Source organism: Strix uralensis, chromosome 1 (genome assembly GCF_047716275.1).
Source record: "Strix uralensis isolate ZFMK-TIS-50842 chromosome 1, bStrUra1, whole genome shotgun sequence".
NCBI classification, from domain to species: Eukaryota; Metazoa; Chordata; class Aves; order Strigiformes; family Strigidae; genus Strix; species Strix uralensis.
In genome coordinates this window covers 98273763-98291380 of record NC_133972.1, presented here as the reverse complement: position 1 = coordinate 98291380, position 17618 = coordinate 98273763, and the positions used below count along the sequence as shown (strand labels likewise).

The 17618-nt window shown below is 38.0% G+C and overlaps 1 protein-coding gene across 1 annotated transcript in view; it reads left to right on the top strand.

The window, feature by feature from the left end:
• The window catches only part of DDC (dopa decarboxylase), a 60760-nt gene extending 43142 nt beyond the window's left edge, over window positions 1-17618 (top strand). The window contains exons 12-14 of the mRNA XM_074874996.1: window positions 1305-1403; window positions 9081-9182; window positions 13352-17618. Of these exons, the coding sequence (XP_074731097.1) occupies window positions 1305-1403; window positions 9081-9182; window positions 13352-13576 (426 nt within the window). The 3' untranslated portion in view covers window positions 13577-17618. The remainder of the gene's footprint in view (window positions 1-1304; window positions 1404-9080; window positions 9183-13351) is intronic.

Sequence of the window (17618 nt, the reverse complement as noted above, 5' to 3'; positions counted from 1 at the left end):
TTACTATCATAAACCTCAAAAACCTTATGCTTCTTTCCAGGAAGGATGCAGCTTGCTAATTTTTTAACATTCCTTAAGCTGAAACTTTAAACTCTATTTTCTGAAAAAAATTGTTTAAAGGCTGAAATTTTCTTTCATGTGCAATATCTCAAGGTTTAGGCAGTAGAAAGAAACATCCTAGAGATTATTTTTTTTCCTTAAGATAGTGAATAATACAATTTAAAAAAAAGGGTATGTGCTTTAATGTTTAACTAGTAGAAACATGGTTGTTTTGAAATGGAAAATGGGCCTGTCATTGTAGATGCTAGCCCCACAACTATAAATATTGTACATGAGCTTCTGTCGTGGTTTAACCCCAGCTGGCAACTAAGCATCACGCAGCCTCGTGGGATGGGGAGAAGAATCAAAAAAAAAGAAGTAAAACTCATGGGTTGAGATAAGAACAGTTTAATAATTGAAAATAATTGAAATATGATTATGATAATGATAATAATAAAAACAATAACATCAATAATAATAATAATGAATAATAATAATAATTGTTGTAATGAAAAGGAATATAACAAAAAGAGAGAGAAATAAAACCCAAGAAAGACAAGTGAGGCACAGTGCAATTGCTCACCACCCTCTGACTGATGCCCAGCCAGTCTCCGAGCAGGAATCCATATCCTCAGTTTATATACTGAGTTTATATACTGAGTTTATGTACCAGTTTATATACTGAGCATGACGTCCTATGACATGGAATATCCCTTTGGCTATTTCGGGTCAGCTGTCCCGGCTGTGCTCCCTCACAAGCTTCTGGTGCACCTGCTCGCTGGCAGAGCGTGGGAAGCTGAAAAATCCTTAACTTAGGATAAGCGCGACTTAGCAACAATTAAAACATCAGTGTGTTTTCAACATTATTGTCATACTAAATCCAAAATACAGTGCTGTACCAGCTACCAGGAAGAAAATTAACTCTGCCCTAGCCAAAACCAGGACAGCTTCTAAGATACTTATTTTTCTAAAACCTTCGAGGAGAATTCATGCACAAAGAAAATTTGATTTGCCTTTTGACCCTTCCATTACAACACCAACCTCGTTTTCCAATTTTAATTTGAAAATTTTGAGTATTAAACAGTCACACCAGGGCATTGACCGGGAATAGACATTTCTACTATTATTTGACCCACCTCTGGCAACTGCCTGTAGGATATGTCAGTGTGGCACACTTCAAAATCATTGCAGAATGTACAGTTTCTTCAGTATCATTGCAACGAGGACTTCTAACATGGGTGCCCTCCCTTCTCCCTGGCTTTCAGCACTGGCAAATCCCCCTGGGCAGGAGGTTCCGCTCCCTGAAGCTCTGGTTCGTGCTGAGGATGTATGGGGTCACGGGACTGCAGGAGCACATCCGCAAGGTGACTGGAATTTGCTTTCTTGGGTAACCTGTGGTGGGATGGCAAGGGAAAATGAGCTGTCTACTTTCTATGACTTCTGTACCCATCAGAAAGCACAGGCAACAGCTTTTAGACAACTCAGTTCAAGAGGGGTGCTGCTCGTTTGCCCCATGTGCTGTCACAATTTCATATCATGGCAGGATCAAAACTGTCATCCATTTTGTGTTAATCTTTAGGGAAGAGAAATCTAGGAATCTACAGTGTGGGACCATAGTTCCTTTTCAAATTAAGCCAGAGCACACCCATAGTTTTATTGCAGAAAAACATGTTTATTCATTACTTCTTTATTTTATTAATGTGGATGCATTGAGAGCATGTTTAGATTTTGATTAAGGGATACAGTGACTTATTGTGCATGTATACCTCTGCTGCTTCTTTGTTTCCTGTTTAAAATACTAAAAAAAAAAGTGTACAATTTACAGTTTGGTAACATTGTTATGAATAAGTACTAAGTTTATTCTTGATGTAAAAAGAAGGGGTTTCTTTATCACTAAAACCCACATCTGGCACCAGTCTAAATTATAGATATACTTCCTCTGTAGCAGTAAAGTCAAATTCAAGCATACCTTTTGTCTTGATGAAGTTTAGGGAAACTTCTAGTGAGGGGAAATCCATGAGTTGGCTCTAAATATTTACAAAAATATCCATTAGCTAAGGGTCTCCCTGCAGACACACATTCCTTTCTATTGTGGTACTAAACAGATTAATTCCTAAGAAAGGCTTTTCTCCACTGTTGTGAAATCACTGCATGAGGAAGTCCCTTTCGATTTGGAAAGGTTCTGGGATGGAGAGTACCCTCTTTGTTTCTCATTTTTATCACATATAATTTTCAACTGACTGTACAAATATCTCTACAAATAGAAATATGAGGCTTTCAGAAATAAATTTAGACAACGGTGGCAATTCTGATGCTCTGTCATCCTTGTGGCAATCTGATACATATCCTTCTGATGAAAAATTGATACATGATTTGTTACCACTTTACTAGGCTACCATTACAGTTTCTGGTGGGATTCTCTCTCACATTAGATTTCTGGAGACTGCAGTTATTTCAATATGATGCCAAGTTTTTAAGTAGGGCTGGGAAAATAAAGGGTTGGAAGCCTCATATCAATTGCACAGCCTTTTATCAGGCCAGTTTCCACAGGTCAGTATTTACATTCAACAAGTTCCCTTCTTCCCTGTCTCCCAGACATTTCCCTGAATGACCAGCCAAAAAGTGCTTGTCTTTCTGTAATCATAGCTGAGGACCAGGTTTTTATATTTTCTGTGACAATACAGTTCAAGAAAGCTAAGCAAATCAATCTTTTCTTAAAGATAACTGAATGCAAAGTAAAGCCCTAATATGTTTCCTTATTCGTAAAGGTAATTCAGACAGCTAGATTCCCAAAGGCTCGTTGAATTGAGTATGTATGTTTAATATTTCACCAAGGACTAAATTGCTCCCCAGAGAAAAATAAGTTATGACCTTATGTTTGCAACTTTGAAAGGGCAAGAGGGATAATTAAGTGCAGAATTTGGCTCACTGTATACATCTGTCAAACTGGAACCGTTAAGTTAGTTTCTCCTTGCCACCTGCCTCCCCCAGAAGAATTCTGATTAAATTCAGTGGGTTCCAAAGCAGCTTTAAAAAAAAAGTCACCTCTATCTCTAGCAATCTCTGTGGAACTTAAATTTCAAGAAATAATTGCATTTCATTTGCTCCCTGCTCTAGCAGAATTTAAGATACCTTTTGTGAGTTTGCAGACATGTTGGTAAAGTTACATCAGTAGCTGCAAAATAACAATTATAAACGTGTTTCATATCTTGCACATTTTCCTCTCTTCTCAGGAATTATTGTGGGTTCCAAATATATTGTGATGACTTTTCTTTTGGTAGCATAGTAATGAAGTATGTAAACCAGCCTGATACTGGTTTGTATTTTCAAACCTATAGACAAGTTTCCAAATGAAAATGAATTTGGAATTTAACTTCACTTTAAAATTGCTTGGCCTTGAAAAGTTGCTTTCTTTTGAACATGTAGCATCTTACCAATAACAGCTTTTATCTTCCCATTGCTGGCAAAGGCAGTCCTGGAAGAGAATAGCTGGTACTGTATCTTGTGTACTTGGAACTTTTAGCTGGGTTTTAAGGGAACACCTGTAGTTGCCAGAATTATTTCTGAACCTGCATTTATTACAGTGGGTGATAGAGTGGACATAGGTAGAATAAGAAGAGACCTAGGAACGGTGGCAGAAACAGGTATTTCAACCTTCCAGTGGAGAGCAGAGTGGATGGAGCTGGGGAAGCGGGAAGAAGCACTCTCTCTCTGTTGTGTTGTTAAGGAGTTGCCTCAGGGAAAGCGCCACAGAGTCAGGCGGAAGAGCAGAGGTTTGAAACAGCTCCTTGGACTTGAACCTGGGGAAGGAGATGCCTACATTTGGAATGTGGCATGCACTCATACACCACATAGTTTTCATAACGTCAGCATATCTGTGTGTAGGGCATGTCATTCTTGTTCATGCTATACAACAGCAGCTAAGGCATGCCTGTTCAGGTTCAGGGATGGGCCTTATTGAGAGATTTGGGACCTAGGGTTTCAATTCCTTTCTGAGTTTATAAAAATCCCAATATATATGCTGTGATCACCTGGGGAAAAAAAAGACACTTCAGCTCCTAAGTCATAGAAGACTGTAGGAAGATTTATCCAGTGTTTATAGACTTCTAGTTAAGCTTCTTCTACGCAGCCAGGTATTACTTACAAAGTGATTTGAGATTTTCAGTAGTAATGAGCTTCTGACATGATACAGAGGGAAAAAACACTGCATATCCTTAAGAAGCCACCCTATTTGCTGTGTGATCAGCAAGCTTCTATATGGAAGACCAAAGATATCTATCAACTATCTCTTCACAAACTTTTTTTTTTCCTGGATGTAAACTGCCCAAAACCTATTTGTCTCTCCTTTTTTTTTTTCTTTTTTTTTTTTTCCTCTTTTATTAGTATGTTTTAAGAAAAAGATGTTTCTTATGTTTGCAACCTTAAGGTCTGCATTAAAATGACTAGATAACCAATGCATCCTGGGATTTGCTTGTACTGAGGAAGGCATTTAGGAACTAAAATATTCCTGGTAGATGGGAATTTGTGACTTGCAGTAACCTTTTTTGTTTTCTAAACCTTCCAGTTATGTACTCTTTTCCCATACAACATGTAATATTAACCTATTGCAAAGTATAGGTTTTAAAGCAGTGGTAAAGGGGAGGACAGTCATCTCTGGTGGATGTGGGGAGAGAAAATTAAAAATTTTGGAGGTAAGTCCCAAAGCCTCAGAGGAGATGTACAAAGAGGGCAAACCCAACAACAGTAACAGTCTTCTGGACTGATTCCAAACACTCAGAGTCAGTATAAATGTGAAACCCAAATGGCCCGTTTGTAAATGGCCCATTTGCAAACTGCTTGACTATCTATTACTCCTTTGTTGTTTAAGTCCTCTCAAAGAACTCAGAAGTCATTCCAGAAACTTAGCAGTTGATGTTTTTGTATGTGATCCCGATGAACATTCTGACTCAGATGAATCCTCCATAGGACCAGAAGAAATCAGTGTACTGGGTCCTTCTTTCTTTGCAGAGGATAACTAATTCCATTAAAAATCAACAGCAGAGACTTAAGAAACTGCAGCTGTACAGAACAGCAATGCCAGAGATAGCATTTCAGCTGGGGAGTGTCACAGTCCAAGTGGCTGTTGAGAAGACTCTTTTGACAGCATTTTCCTTCGGAGTATAGTGGGATGTGAGCTAAGGCAGGCAGAGAGGTGAAATCTATAGGAGGAAAAGTATGAAGTGATCAAGGCTAGGCGGTATGATCTTCAAGGTCCTTTCCAACCTAGATGATTCTGTGTGTGCTTACTTGCATATACACATTAATGTGGGCTGATGCTTCAGAGAAGCTCCCTTCAATCAAAAACTATTTTAGTTCTTGAAGGCTCTGCCCAAAAATCAAAATTCAGTTTAAACACCTCAGTGCAGAAGCATTTATACTTATATTGACACATATACATACACAAATACAGCTTGTTTTAAATAGGGACCACACCTTAATGCCTCACAAGTTTTCTGCTCCCATTAGTGATGATGTAAGACATGTCCCTTAATCCTGAATTGTTACCGTAAATTGGGTCTCAACCCCTTAGTTTGAAGTTTTAGAAGGCAGACATTCTTTATTGCAGCGCTGGATGCATGGGGGATCACTCCAGCTAACGTGCATACCGAAAGACAAGGACACACTTATTATATACAATAAAACAAATGAATATTCATGTAATTTCCAGGAAGTACACACCTATTTCCAGAGAATCTAATGCATATGTTAATACATTGTGCAAACGTACTAAAATTTGGGGAAGGGTGAGGGGCTTCCACAGGTGTCTGCTGATTTATCTGTCCTGTCTGGGATGTACCCATCAAAGTTGCAAAAATTATGTCCTTGGGCCCGTTTTTATCTGAGGCCCCTTACAGCAATTAGCACCAACTGCATGCAGACATCAGCTAGCAGGGATCAGAATAACTAAATGAATTGGATCCCTTTCTTGTTTCCCTCCTCACTGCAGAAGAGCAATGGTTATTTACCTGAGATAGATAGTGATACACAAAAATTCCTTACAAGCTTCTTTTCTTCAGTTTGCTAAATTTCACTGTGAAGAGAAGGGCTGGTACTCTGTTCCTATATACCAAAACTTTCCAGGCCACTAATGCAGTGATTCCACTTTGGGAACCCACATGATAAAGGGATTTTCCAAATGATATTGCTAGAAACAGTATGTGAGTTGGTTTGTGTACGTCCACTTTTTTGTTAAATTATAGAACAGCATTAAATAAAATAATTTTTAAAGGTTAAATAATATTTGAATGCCAAGTCTAAGTTATCGTTAATGTTAAGCTAATGGTGCTAGGGACAGGAGGACACAGCATGACACAAAATCAAAAGCATTTTGAGGGTTAAAATATCCATAGATCAGGCTTGATATGTACATATTCAGCAGAAAACTGAGAACTAACTGCCTGTCAGTTTTCACCGCTCCTTTCCTATCGTTAGTTTCAGTGCCCAGAGTTCTCCAGACAGGACTTTATTTTTACAGTTTACCTTCCTGTCTTGAAAAGTTGAAGCACTAAAACCACATGTGTCCTCCTGTGAGCTAGTGCTGTGCTCACATCCAGAGTATGGGTACAGCTCTTGGACTCACAGAGGCAGGTGTGATACCTAAAAGCCCTTCGGTTCTACAGAGTTTCAACTTCCAGGCTTAATAATGTTTAACTTATTGGGTTTAATCATGTTTGGTTGCAACAACCTTTGTAAAAGCAATTCAGGATAATAGCTTATAGTTCAAAGGTGCAGGGCCTTCGGAAATGTGTTAAGCAGAGCTATTACAGGTGAAAAGGTCAGTTAAATCTCCACTTTCCTTTCCAGTTCTGTATAATCTAAAACCCTTGGTGCCCCCCAGTGGTTTCACAAATTATTGCTACTTGTTAAGACGAGGTGGATAAAAGTACTTTCATCCAGACATGAATACAAAATACTTCCAGAATTTTGATTTGTGTTTTACAGAATATTCTCTATTTTTCTTGATTTCATTTCTTTCAAATTCCTGAAAATTCCTTTAGTGCAAAAAGTGGGCATAAATACCTGCTATAAAATGCACAGCATGCGTCCGGAGTTTTCTTTACAAACTACTTGCAGTAAGCCAAATCTTAATTTTTTTTTTATTCAGTTCTTACGCAGGTAAATTTTGATTAAATTTAGTTAGTGATTACATTCAGCTGAACAGTTGTGAAATTCTTATCTCATCCAACATGATTTTTTTTATGGCTTTGATTTCCAAGATGTAGTATATGCAGTGTGAAATTTTGCAGAGCTGTGTAAAAGACATCCGTTTGGTTAAGGCTATAGAACATGAGGACAGGAGGAAACAGTAAAAGATCATTACAGCACGTATGCATATTTCACATCTGTTTTCCATGCTCTTATGCATACAAGTATCTGTATGTATACATAGACTTCTGGTCAATTTTCATAGCTTAAACTCCTGCTGTTTATATTAGCAGAACATTCAAATGCCCTGGAAAGGATTGGGCATTTTATTGGTCTCATTCTTGACTCAAAGAGCTTTCAGTCTAATTTTAGAGGAAGATGATAAATGGATGTAACAAAGAGCAGAGAGGAAGTGGTAACAACAGTAAGACTGGCTGGTTGCATAGGGTGCCAGTATGCCCAATATGAAGGTTTTGAAGCAATGTTTTGATTCAATATAAACAATGTTTTTCTATTTTAAGAAAGAAACAAGCATCAGAAAGCTATGATTAAGATTGCAAAATGTGTTGTTGTTTTGTTTTATTTTGTTTTTTCTGTTCTGTAATTTCTGTTTTGTCTTGTTCTTGCCCTTTTGGAAAAAGCTGCTGTGAGATGAAACATTCCACACTGAACCCTGGCCCAAAGTGAAATGTTTCATTTTTGTTTGATATCTGTCCTTGAACTTGCAAAAAAGCAAAGTGCAAAAGCAGGAAAAGACATGAGCTTAGTTGTTTATTTTTGTAAACTTATTTGCGATCGTAAATATATAAAAGCTAAGGAACTTTTAAACATCATTGTAGATGTTGCTGATAATTTTTGGTATAGACTGGCTATTGCATGAAGACAAACTAATTCTAATAGATGGTTGCTGTTGTTGTCTTCTTTTTTTTTTTTTTTTTTTTTTTTTTAGGATAGTGAGCACTAAACTGATGATAGCCAGTGAGAGAGGGACTGGATAAGGTACTGCAGGTACCTGATGAGGATATGGGTTCTTTTTTTCCAAGTGCTTTTGAATGCATTTTCTGTTTGGAAGAAAGCAAAACATGGTATGAGAATGCATCACTCACTGATGTTAAGACTTCCCAGCTGGTTGTTAGTATGCTTGTTGGTATCTTTCCTATTTGTTTGATTTTGGAGGAGCACTGGCTTCAGAATGCTCCTGTGCTCCAAAATAATTGCTCTGGCTTGATGTCCAATGTCACTTTTGTCCCCAGTAACTTCTGAACATGTTGGCTCAGATTTGCTATCCATTTTCTTGATTCTGCTGCCATCACCTTTCTTTTCAACTGAATCTCAGCACCCAGGTCAGGAGAGTCAGCAAGTTCTCCCCTTCTTCACAGTTGCTGTCATGTTAAGTGAACTATTCTGAAGAGTGTATCTTTCCAGCTTACTTTGCACCGGAATTGCGATCATTTTCTCTATTTATATCTGTGCATCTCCCCCTCTCCCTATAATAACTTTTGGACTCTTTAGCCATTCCCAGCCAAAACTGACAGTGGTAGAAAACCTAAAGAAGAATTATTACAATTATTTACTATTAATATGGTATCAAATAAAAGTGTGACAAAATGTTTCATTAAGAAACAGGCTACTACTGCCTAAGATAGTCTGAGCTACTAATATAGTAATGGCTCAGTATGGTCTCTGGAAGTCATAAACGGGATATAAGTTAACATAAACAGATGGCGATATGTGAATATTATCACATATCAGAGGAGAGAAGAGAGAGAAGCAATTAAGGATGGAAGCAATTTAGCACATTTTTTCTCTTGATGAATCAAATTTATACAATGTAGATACTATCTTTCTCTTCTCAGCACGTCAGGCTGTCACATCAATTTGAACATTTAGTCCTTCAGGATGAAAGATTTGAGATCTGTGCTGAGGTTGTCTTGGGACTAGTCTGTTTTCGACTGAAGGTAAGGCAGCTAAGACCGCCTATTTCTTCTGTCGTGTTTTATAGCAATACAATAACCTGCAATTGAATATAGTTTTTGTAGTTAATGTAGTTATGTAGTTAAGTAGTTATGTAGTTAATTATTTTTTAAGAAAAGTAAAGGGAGTTTATGGAGATCAAAGCAGATTAAAGAAAAAAGCTTAAGACAATTTTGTTAAAAATTAATCAAATGCTTAAGAGAAATTCAAGCATATTAGGGTATGGAGATATAGAGTCAAGGCAAACAAATGGTCTACCTAACCATACAAAAGGACCGTGATATTCTATGCTTGATGGACTTTGATGAAGATAGTTGTTTTAATATATTTTCCCAGACATTTGTATATGATGGGTGAGTGTATGTGACTGTATTACATATTTCTTGTCAATTTTATATGTGTGCATATTTAATATCCAATTATATATATATATATGACTACCATTAGATGAAGATTAGAGTAGTAAACGCTTTTTTGTTGTTTTCTTTAAAGAATACAATTTAATTTATAAAATCCTACAGTCAGACCAGACAAATAGGAGCAAGATACAAGTAAGAACAGGTTGCGTGGGAGGCCAACTGCCCTTGGCCCTGGTCTGCTTTTTTTTGCTGAACATGATCCTTTCACCCCTGTTGGCCTTCCGTTCCCCAAGATCTCTGTAAGTGCCAAGTTTATTGACATAGAGACCTTGCCCAACAGAAGCTAGAAAACTCACTCTGCTCTCAGAGCATAAGAGCTGCAGTAGTTGGGAGGCTTACTTGTTTAATCAGACATTAAAAGGGGGTCAATGTCTTATTTTAGGTAAAGAACTCATTTAATAGAAGAGCTTGCAACCAAAGCCTCTGTAAGAGAGTGGATTGTGACACTGAATCTGACCACCGAGCAATAATAATAACAGCACTGGCGTTTTCTAGTTCACGATACCTAAATGAGCTTTTAGCTTTTCTGGAGGCTCACAAGCACATCTTGGCTCCTTCTAGGTAGTGTGGTATTGCTACTTTTCACAAATTCTTTTCTCAGTCCTTCAGTTGCCCCAGTTACCTGAGTTTGATGCAGTTGGCTGAAGGAGCTAACAAATCTTTAACAATAAGGTAATGGTGAATTCATCTGGAATAGGAAAATGGGTTTGTTTGAACTTATGTTGTTTAAAATAAAAGAAAAAAAAGATCTGTTGCTATGGGATCAGACAGATTACAGAACATGGAGTTTTTCCATTAAGTGGAAACATTAATACAATTTCTTTCCTAACAAGAACTTTTAAAAGATTTTGAAGAATAGGTTCTGTGGCTTTTATTTCTCAATAGCAAGATGTTGGTTGTAGTCTGCTCTGTCACACGGAACAAGCAAACACTAGTTTTGCAGATCCAGAGACAGCTGTTAGTCAGTGCTCTACTTTTACTTTAAAGGAACAGTCCTGGTGAAATAGAGCATAGCAACACAGGAATTGTCACTTTTGATCAGAGCAGTAGTTCATCTACCTCTATTCTCCTGTCCCTGATGATCCAGAGGAAGAAATCAGGTCTACAGGGAAAGGCAGTTTTACAATAGAAGGTAAATATTGGACATGTAGCTAGGAAACTTTTGGACAAGTTGTAGAATAAAGGCGTGATTCTTCTGAAAACCATTGTTGAAACAGCAGTCTTTTCATCGCTTGCCTTCCCGGTCCAAAAAAGAAAACAAAACTAACAAGCTTTTAAATGAAGAGTGTTTTATAGTTATTTTTGCAGCTTTATTTGCATTTTAAATCACTCTTTCAAAAATCTTCGATTTCTGCAATTCATATTAAAATGCATCTTAGAAGTAGAATACTTGTAACTTTTATGTAATTACAGTAGGACTAAGGGACAGGGGACTTGAACTGTAATGCTGCACAGCTGTAAAAGTATGAAATATTTTTCCTTTGTTCTTGAGAAATCCTTTTTTATTTTTTTGCTTAGCTGTAACTTAATTTTTTGCCTTTCACACTGTTGAGCGTGTGCCTTTCATATTGTAACTATTTCATCAAATGTGTCATGCCAAAGGGTTAATTTTTGGCCTCCTTGTCATATCTGCAGATGAATACAAGTCAAGCTAGTCATTTCTCAAAGGGGGTGAGAATACTGTCTTATTGAAGCTGACAGACTCAATCAGAGCTGGCTTCTCAAAGCTCTGGGAGAGGATTAGTCACTACTGACTTCAATTTGATGTGACACCCGAGTGTCACAGCAGCCCCTGGGTGCAGCTGTGAGAGTAGAACAGAAGAAAGACATATAAATCTTTCTCCTTCCTCCCCTCACCCCTGCCAAGGGCATTAACTTAACATCATATAACCACTTGTATTGCCTAAAAGTTAGTGCTGTGCATTTTATATTAAAGGCAAGGATCATCATTTTAATGATGGATTACTTTTGATAAGAAAGCAGTATGTCATTGTTACCAGTGACCGACCTGTAATGGGTAGGGACTTGCAAAACACCAAAGTTGGTCCTTTTCTTAGTTAGGAGCGTTCGAGTTGCATAAATATCTCCTAGAAGACTAAGGCTAAGCCATGAATTTCAGGCTGTCATCCAAATTCCCTAACAACTTGTGCTAAGTCAGCACAAGGCTTTGACTTAGGTTCAGCTCTAACTCTAATATGATCTAAAACCATGAGAATAATACGTTTATCCTCAGTGCCAATGGGAAACTGTGTCTCCCTCATGCTTTGTTTTATATGCAAAAAGGCTAAGCAGGCAAGTCACAACTGCGCAGATTTGAGAGAACATGTTTTCTGATATGTTTTCAAGAAGACTTGTGCCGCTACAGTAAGAAAACCACTGCTGAATAGACAGATTTGTCCATTTGTGACTGTTTTACCACAGTCAGTGTTCTCCATAAGGGAGCTCTGCGGTGAAAGCACAGATGCTCCTTGCATCTCTTGCAATTCTGTGTTAGCAGCAGTGTAATAGAAAGAGTAAGGGCTGTACAATAGCTATTTCCCCAAAGGATAAAATTATAGCCCTCAAGATCAACATAGTATATCCTAAGCTATTACAGCCAACTGTCCAGCGAGGCTGAAGCCATCTCTCTGTCTGCTGATATAGAAGTTAGAGAGACGGGTTCCTTTAATTTGTGCAACAAAGACTGTCAAAGATAGGCAGCTAGCACTTCATCCTGTGTTGCTAAATCAGACAAAAATCCCAAGGTTTTGGGATCCCTTCTTTCATTGTTTTCATTTAAAGTGATTTACTACTGTTTTTGAAAATCTGGTTACATCTTTTGTTTTATTCTCAAATGCTGACGGACATAAACTAGGAAAATCATTGATTCAACATTAGCTGAACTTGCAAAAGAACCAGTCCTCCTCTGTGCAGTCCTATTTCTTTTGAGATTTGATATTAAGAGCGTACAGCTGCTCTAAGGGAAATCCTCACATTCACTGTTTGAGCACAAGGGGAATGAAGTATACTAGAAGGAGATAAAATTCAATATTGCATGTGAGTCCCTCTGACCTTCTGCAAGATATTTAACATTTATATCTGTTGCCCAGAATGCAGAATTTTGTTTACTTCCAGTGGGAGGGTCAGTTTACCACGTTTCTAAAATCCACCCCAAAAAACCCACTCTGTAGGTTTCTTGTGGCAGACACTTCCTATAGAACTTGAGGCAAATACTTTTTTAGGGTTTCTGCTGATAGTATGAAACGTACTTACTCCAGGGATACATTACCTTAACTATTTCATAATTAAGGGTAAGATTTCCATCTTCATGTTCAAAAGACTTTTTCACAGAAGCCATGCTTAAGACTGGAAGGTTTGTTTTACAAATGTTAGTATAGTTCATTGCAAAGCTTCCTCCCACGTTTGTTTGATTAGATCTAAGAAAAGTGTAATGAAATGGATGCAATAATGAATAGCTCACGACCTTAGGTCACAAAAAAGCAGTCAGCTATCACAAATGCCCCAGTGTGAACACCGCTTCTAAACCCCAGTTAATCCATAAATCTCTTTGTGGCTGAGAAATTATCTCTTGCGCCATCATCTTTTTGTAATCCTTTGATGGCAAAGCACTGAGAGATGAGAAAGTGGCTGCGTGTTACTGGTGGTACTTGGGCTTGACTGTTTGGTGGGATTTACATATTCCAAACTTGCTTCTGAAATTCATCACCATATCCATTGAATTACAATGATTTCAGGGCTCAAATGAACTAAATAAGGCGCTTCTTAAAAGCATAAATGAGGCCAAGAAGATTCATCTGGTCCCGTGCCACCTGCGAGAGACGTTTGTGCTACGTTTTGCTATTTGTTCCCGCACGGTGGAATCCACCCACATCAAGTTTGCCTGGCAGCACATCTCACAGCTGGCAACTGCTCTTCTGAAAACATGGGAGCAAAACCACCACCAGCAGTTACAGCAGTGATGTAGCAGTGGGGAGGAGGTAATTAACTGGCTTTCTCTGTGTTGCCAAGTTTTATTTTAGGGGCAGGTGGGAAAGTCAAATTACGAAGGAAAAAAATGCAAAACCTGTTGTTATATAGCCCAGCTGCAGTAGCAAAGTCCTTGCCAGCAAGTTGTGTTGTAACCTTAGTCATTACTTCTCTGTACTGTAGTTTCATCTTGCCTTTTTCCAGGATGCACATAGCCATGGGGGCTCCAGCTGTCATTTCTTACCAGTTTGTAATCAAAATGGAAGGGTTAGTGCTCCCTCCGTCGTCCCCATTAACCCCTAGCACACCTACCCCTTTCTTCATAGATGAAACCATGAAACCATGAGGTGTTACAACCAAGTAATTTAACGTTACTGTGACTTCAGAAAGAATCCAAGTTGGGGGTAGTTCAGTAACCTGGTTATAACACTGTTTGGGTCCTGTCTAAACAGGTACACACAGATGTTGCGGTCATTTGGGGCACTGTCATGTCATGACACGCTTGCTGCAGTAATTCTGTGAATGAAGTTAGGACTTCAGGACTTACACAGCCAGAGCAGGGGTGAATGAGCACTAGATGAACACTAACCATCCTTGTGGCAGGTTCTCTACTTTCTCCAAAAGAGCTTGCTTTTAAAACAGCCATTTTGTCAAATCTCAGCAAATAGGTTATGCTGGCCATTGGTTTTCACTTTGATCATTCATAATGAGGCCTCTTAAAAGCTCCTTCTTAAGAGTTTTGTCAAAAGCCATGAGCTACCTGGTATTCTATATTTTTAACCAAGTTGTTATAAGCAGTGATTACTTGAAAATAATCTGTAAACTATGTTCTGTGAAAGAGAGTTGTGATTTCTTTTTATGGCTACCATTCTGCTTACTTCATTGTGTAATAAATCTTTGACACAATATGCTAAGAAATGTGATGGCAAAAATGTTACTCTCTGTTTCTGAAATTAGCTAACAAACAAGATAACAAATTACAATAAAAATAAAAATTAATAGAACTAGCCCCCAGAATAAGCTGTGGTGCCCCCATCAGTGGTTTTCTTCCGTTAACAGTGATGCATGGAATACAAAAATATTGGAAAACAATTAACCTTCAGAGTAAGTCAAATAATGTGTACTTGACACAAATCATTGATATGTCATCCTCTTGAAGGCAGGTACAGTCAAGAGGTGAAATCAAAGTCAGAAACACTATCTGACTTTAATAGTGCTTCTGCCATTTTGAAAACACAAATTCCAGAAAGTTACTTCTGTGTAAATAAGAACAAATTAAATAGCTACTCCAAGAAAAGTAATCTGTAGGATTCATTTCTACATTTGCATTTGTTTTAATCTTTTACTGCTCATACTAACTTCTAAAGCATCTAGAACAACTTGCACAATTATTCAGCTTTCTTCCTCCATCCCTTGCAAGTATACTTCCCACATTTGGGAAGTGGCGGGCAGACCACGAATCATGCACTGGGACAGTTAATTTGGCACACAGTCTGCTCCCACCCACTGTCTTTCCAGGAGGGATTAAAGCTGACTATGGACTAGGCAGATTTTTCTGGTGATTCTTCATCACCTCACTGCTGAGATGCAAACTGGGGAAGGATTAGTCCTAATGTGTGTGCAAGTGGTACATAAGAGATGTGCATGAATCCTGACACTTAGGAAAAATTGACCAAGCTCTGCATTTCCAGCAGGTCAAGCTATGTGACTAGGGGAAGAGATGGCGTACCGCCCTTCTGTAAGGCTGTGTCATCCACCCAGATGGAAAAGCTCATTACTATTTCTTTAAGGAATTGATTTCACAGATGAAGCAAGGGATGACAAATTAATCTGGCAAAACCAAGTAATATTCAAGCAGGTGACTGAGGCATTCCACAAAACTCTACTCTCAGCTCCAGTATCAGAAATTTTGATAGCATCATTCTTTTCAGTAGAACCAATATGAAATTAAGCTTTTCTGTAGTAGCACAATGCAATAGATTGGTAGACTGAAGAGAGTGGAAAACACTGGCAGTTATTTCCTTTCCCTGTTACTAGTTTTTTTAAAAACATTATTCAGTTCTCATGACTTGGGAAACAGTGTTCATCCATAGCACATATAGAATCATAGACTGGTTGGGGTTGGAAGAGACCTTAAAAATCATCTAGTTCCAACCCTCCTGCCATGGGCAGGGACACCTTCCACTGGATCAGGTTTCTCAAAGCCCAGTCCAGCCTGGCCTTGAACACTTCCAGGGAGGGAGCATGGTCCACACTGATACAATTTTACAGCTTTTACATTATGGAAACTAGAATCTAGGAGCCAGAGAAGAATTACACCTTCTCTATGAGACAGACCAGTATTTTGCATGTGAAATACATAACCAGGTCTGTCCAGGAAAAAAAAAAGAGATCAGATTCTGATCAAAGCTATCATGGAGTAAATCCAGGATAATTCCACTGAAATGAAACGGAGTTGCTTGGGGCTTATGTGACTATAATTGAAATTAGAATCTAACTAATAAGTATTGGAAAAAAATACATAAGGTGAAGGAAACACTAGACTGAACATAAGAGGATTTTGGTGGAAATCCTCTCCATGGAAACCAGAGCAGAGGTGGATGATGCACGCCTGTGTGAGCCTCAAACGGCTGTACAACAGGGACACAGGCAGGATGCACATCCAAACCCAGGAGAGGTGAAATATTCCCAGCAGCTCAGAATTAGACATAGGTCCCTCTAGGCATTTGTGGAAAAATGCTGCCAAAACTGACATTCAGTTAAACATTTTTCAGCATATGGGTATCAGTTTTAGAAAAGGCTGTTGTCCGGATACCAAAACTCCTTTTGGCAAAGAATTTAGATAAAGGTTAATTTAAAATATTATATATGCAGTAGAAGTTAATTTATTTTTGTTTTTAAAGAAGTGACATAAGTAAATCTTCTAATAAACAGCAGTGACAAGACCCAAGGAATTATATTTCCCCATGGCCAGCCAAATACAGAAATCTGAAGTTCACAGTTCTAGTTCTTCTGAAATTCTGGGATGATTTGAATAAGTAATTGGTGAAGGCCTTCTTAGTATTCAGTATCTCATACCCTCATGGTACCCCACATGGTAATTCCTTCATCGACTGTTAATGTTAGGTCATCTGAAAATGAAATCTGGGCTATGTAATCAACTCAAGAACAAAAGTGTTGGACATTTTGAAAGAAGAACGTAACTGCTGTTTCTGTTCTGTAGCTTTGCAACGTATGTGTCAGTGAGAAATACTGTATTTATGCACAGTTAATATGTGAACCTGGATTTATTGTGCCTTGTGTGCAAAAGCTAATACAATCTGTGCCAATTAATGCTGTTTGATGTTAAAAATAATTAAAACATCTCAGAATTGTACTTTAGTAGAATATCCACATCTCAAGGGAGACAGTGCAGCTACTAGAGAAGGAGGGAAAACAGTAACTTTTCAGTAACCATACTTTTTTTTTACACTAGTGGAGTGCTAGTACAATATTTACATTCTTAATAATAATGACAGATTATATTTTATTACTAGTGGTAAAATACTTTAAAGATATGTATTTATGAAAGTATCGCTAATATATTTATACACTGAACTGCATTATAATTATTAAATTTCTAACTTCCTCTTGCCTTTGTATATAAGATTCTGCTCATGGTGGTTGTTTTGTTGTTGTCTCCTGTAAGGATACCATATTTGATGAGTGGTATCACATTGCAGTTGCCTTACAACAGCAGTCTAAATCTTGAGACATCCATGAACTTGAATTGCTCAAAGACAGGAGCAAATGAGAAATAAAACTGAGAACCCTGAAGACCAGGGTGGTGGGGACAGATTAAATAACCATCGATGGATAATACCTACATAGCATACATAGAGTCTGTATGACCTAAATGGAAAAATAACCAGAGGTTTAGTGCTATTTTATTATAATTTGTGAACTGTTGAGTTTCTTCAAAATCTGTATCCAAAGCCTACTAAACAGACATGTGAGTTGTAATTGGCAGCATTAATAAATGGAAACAAAACTGTG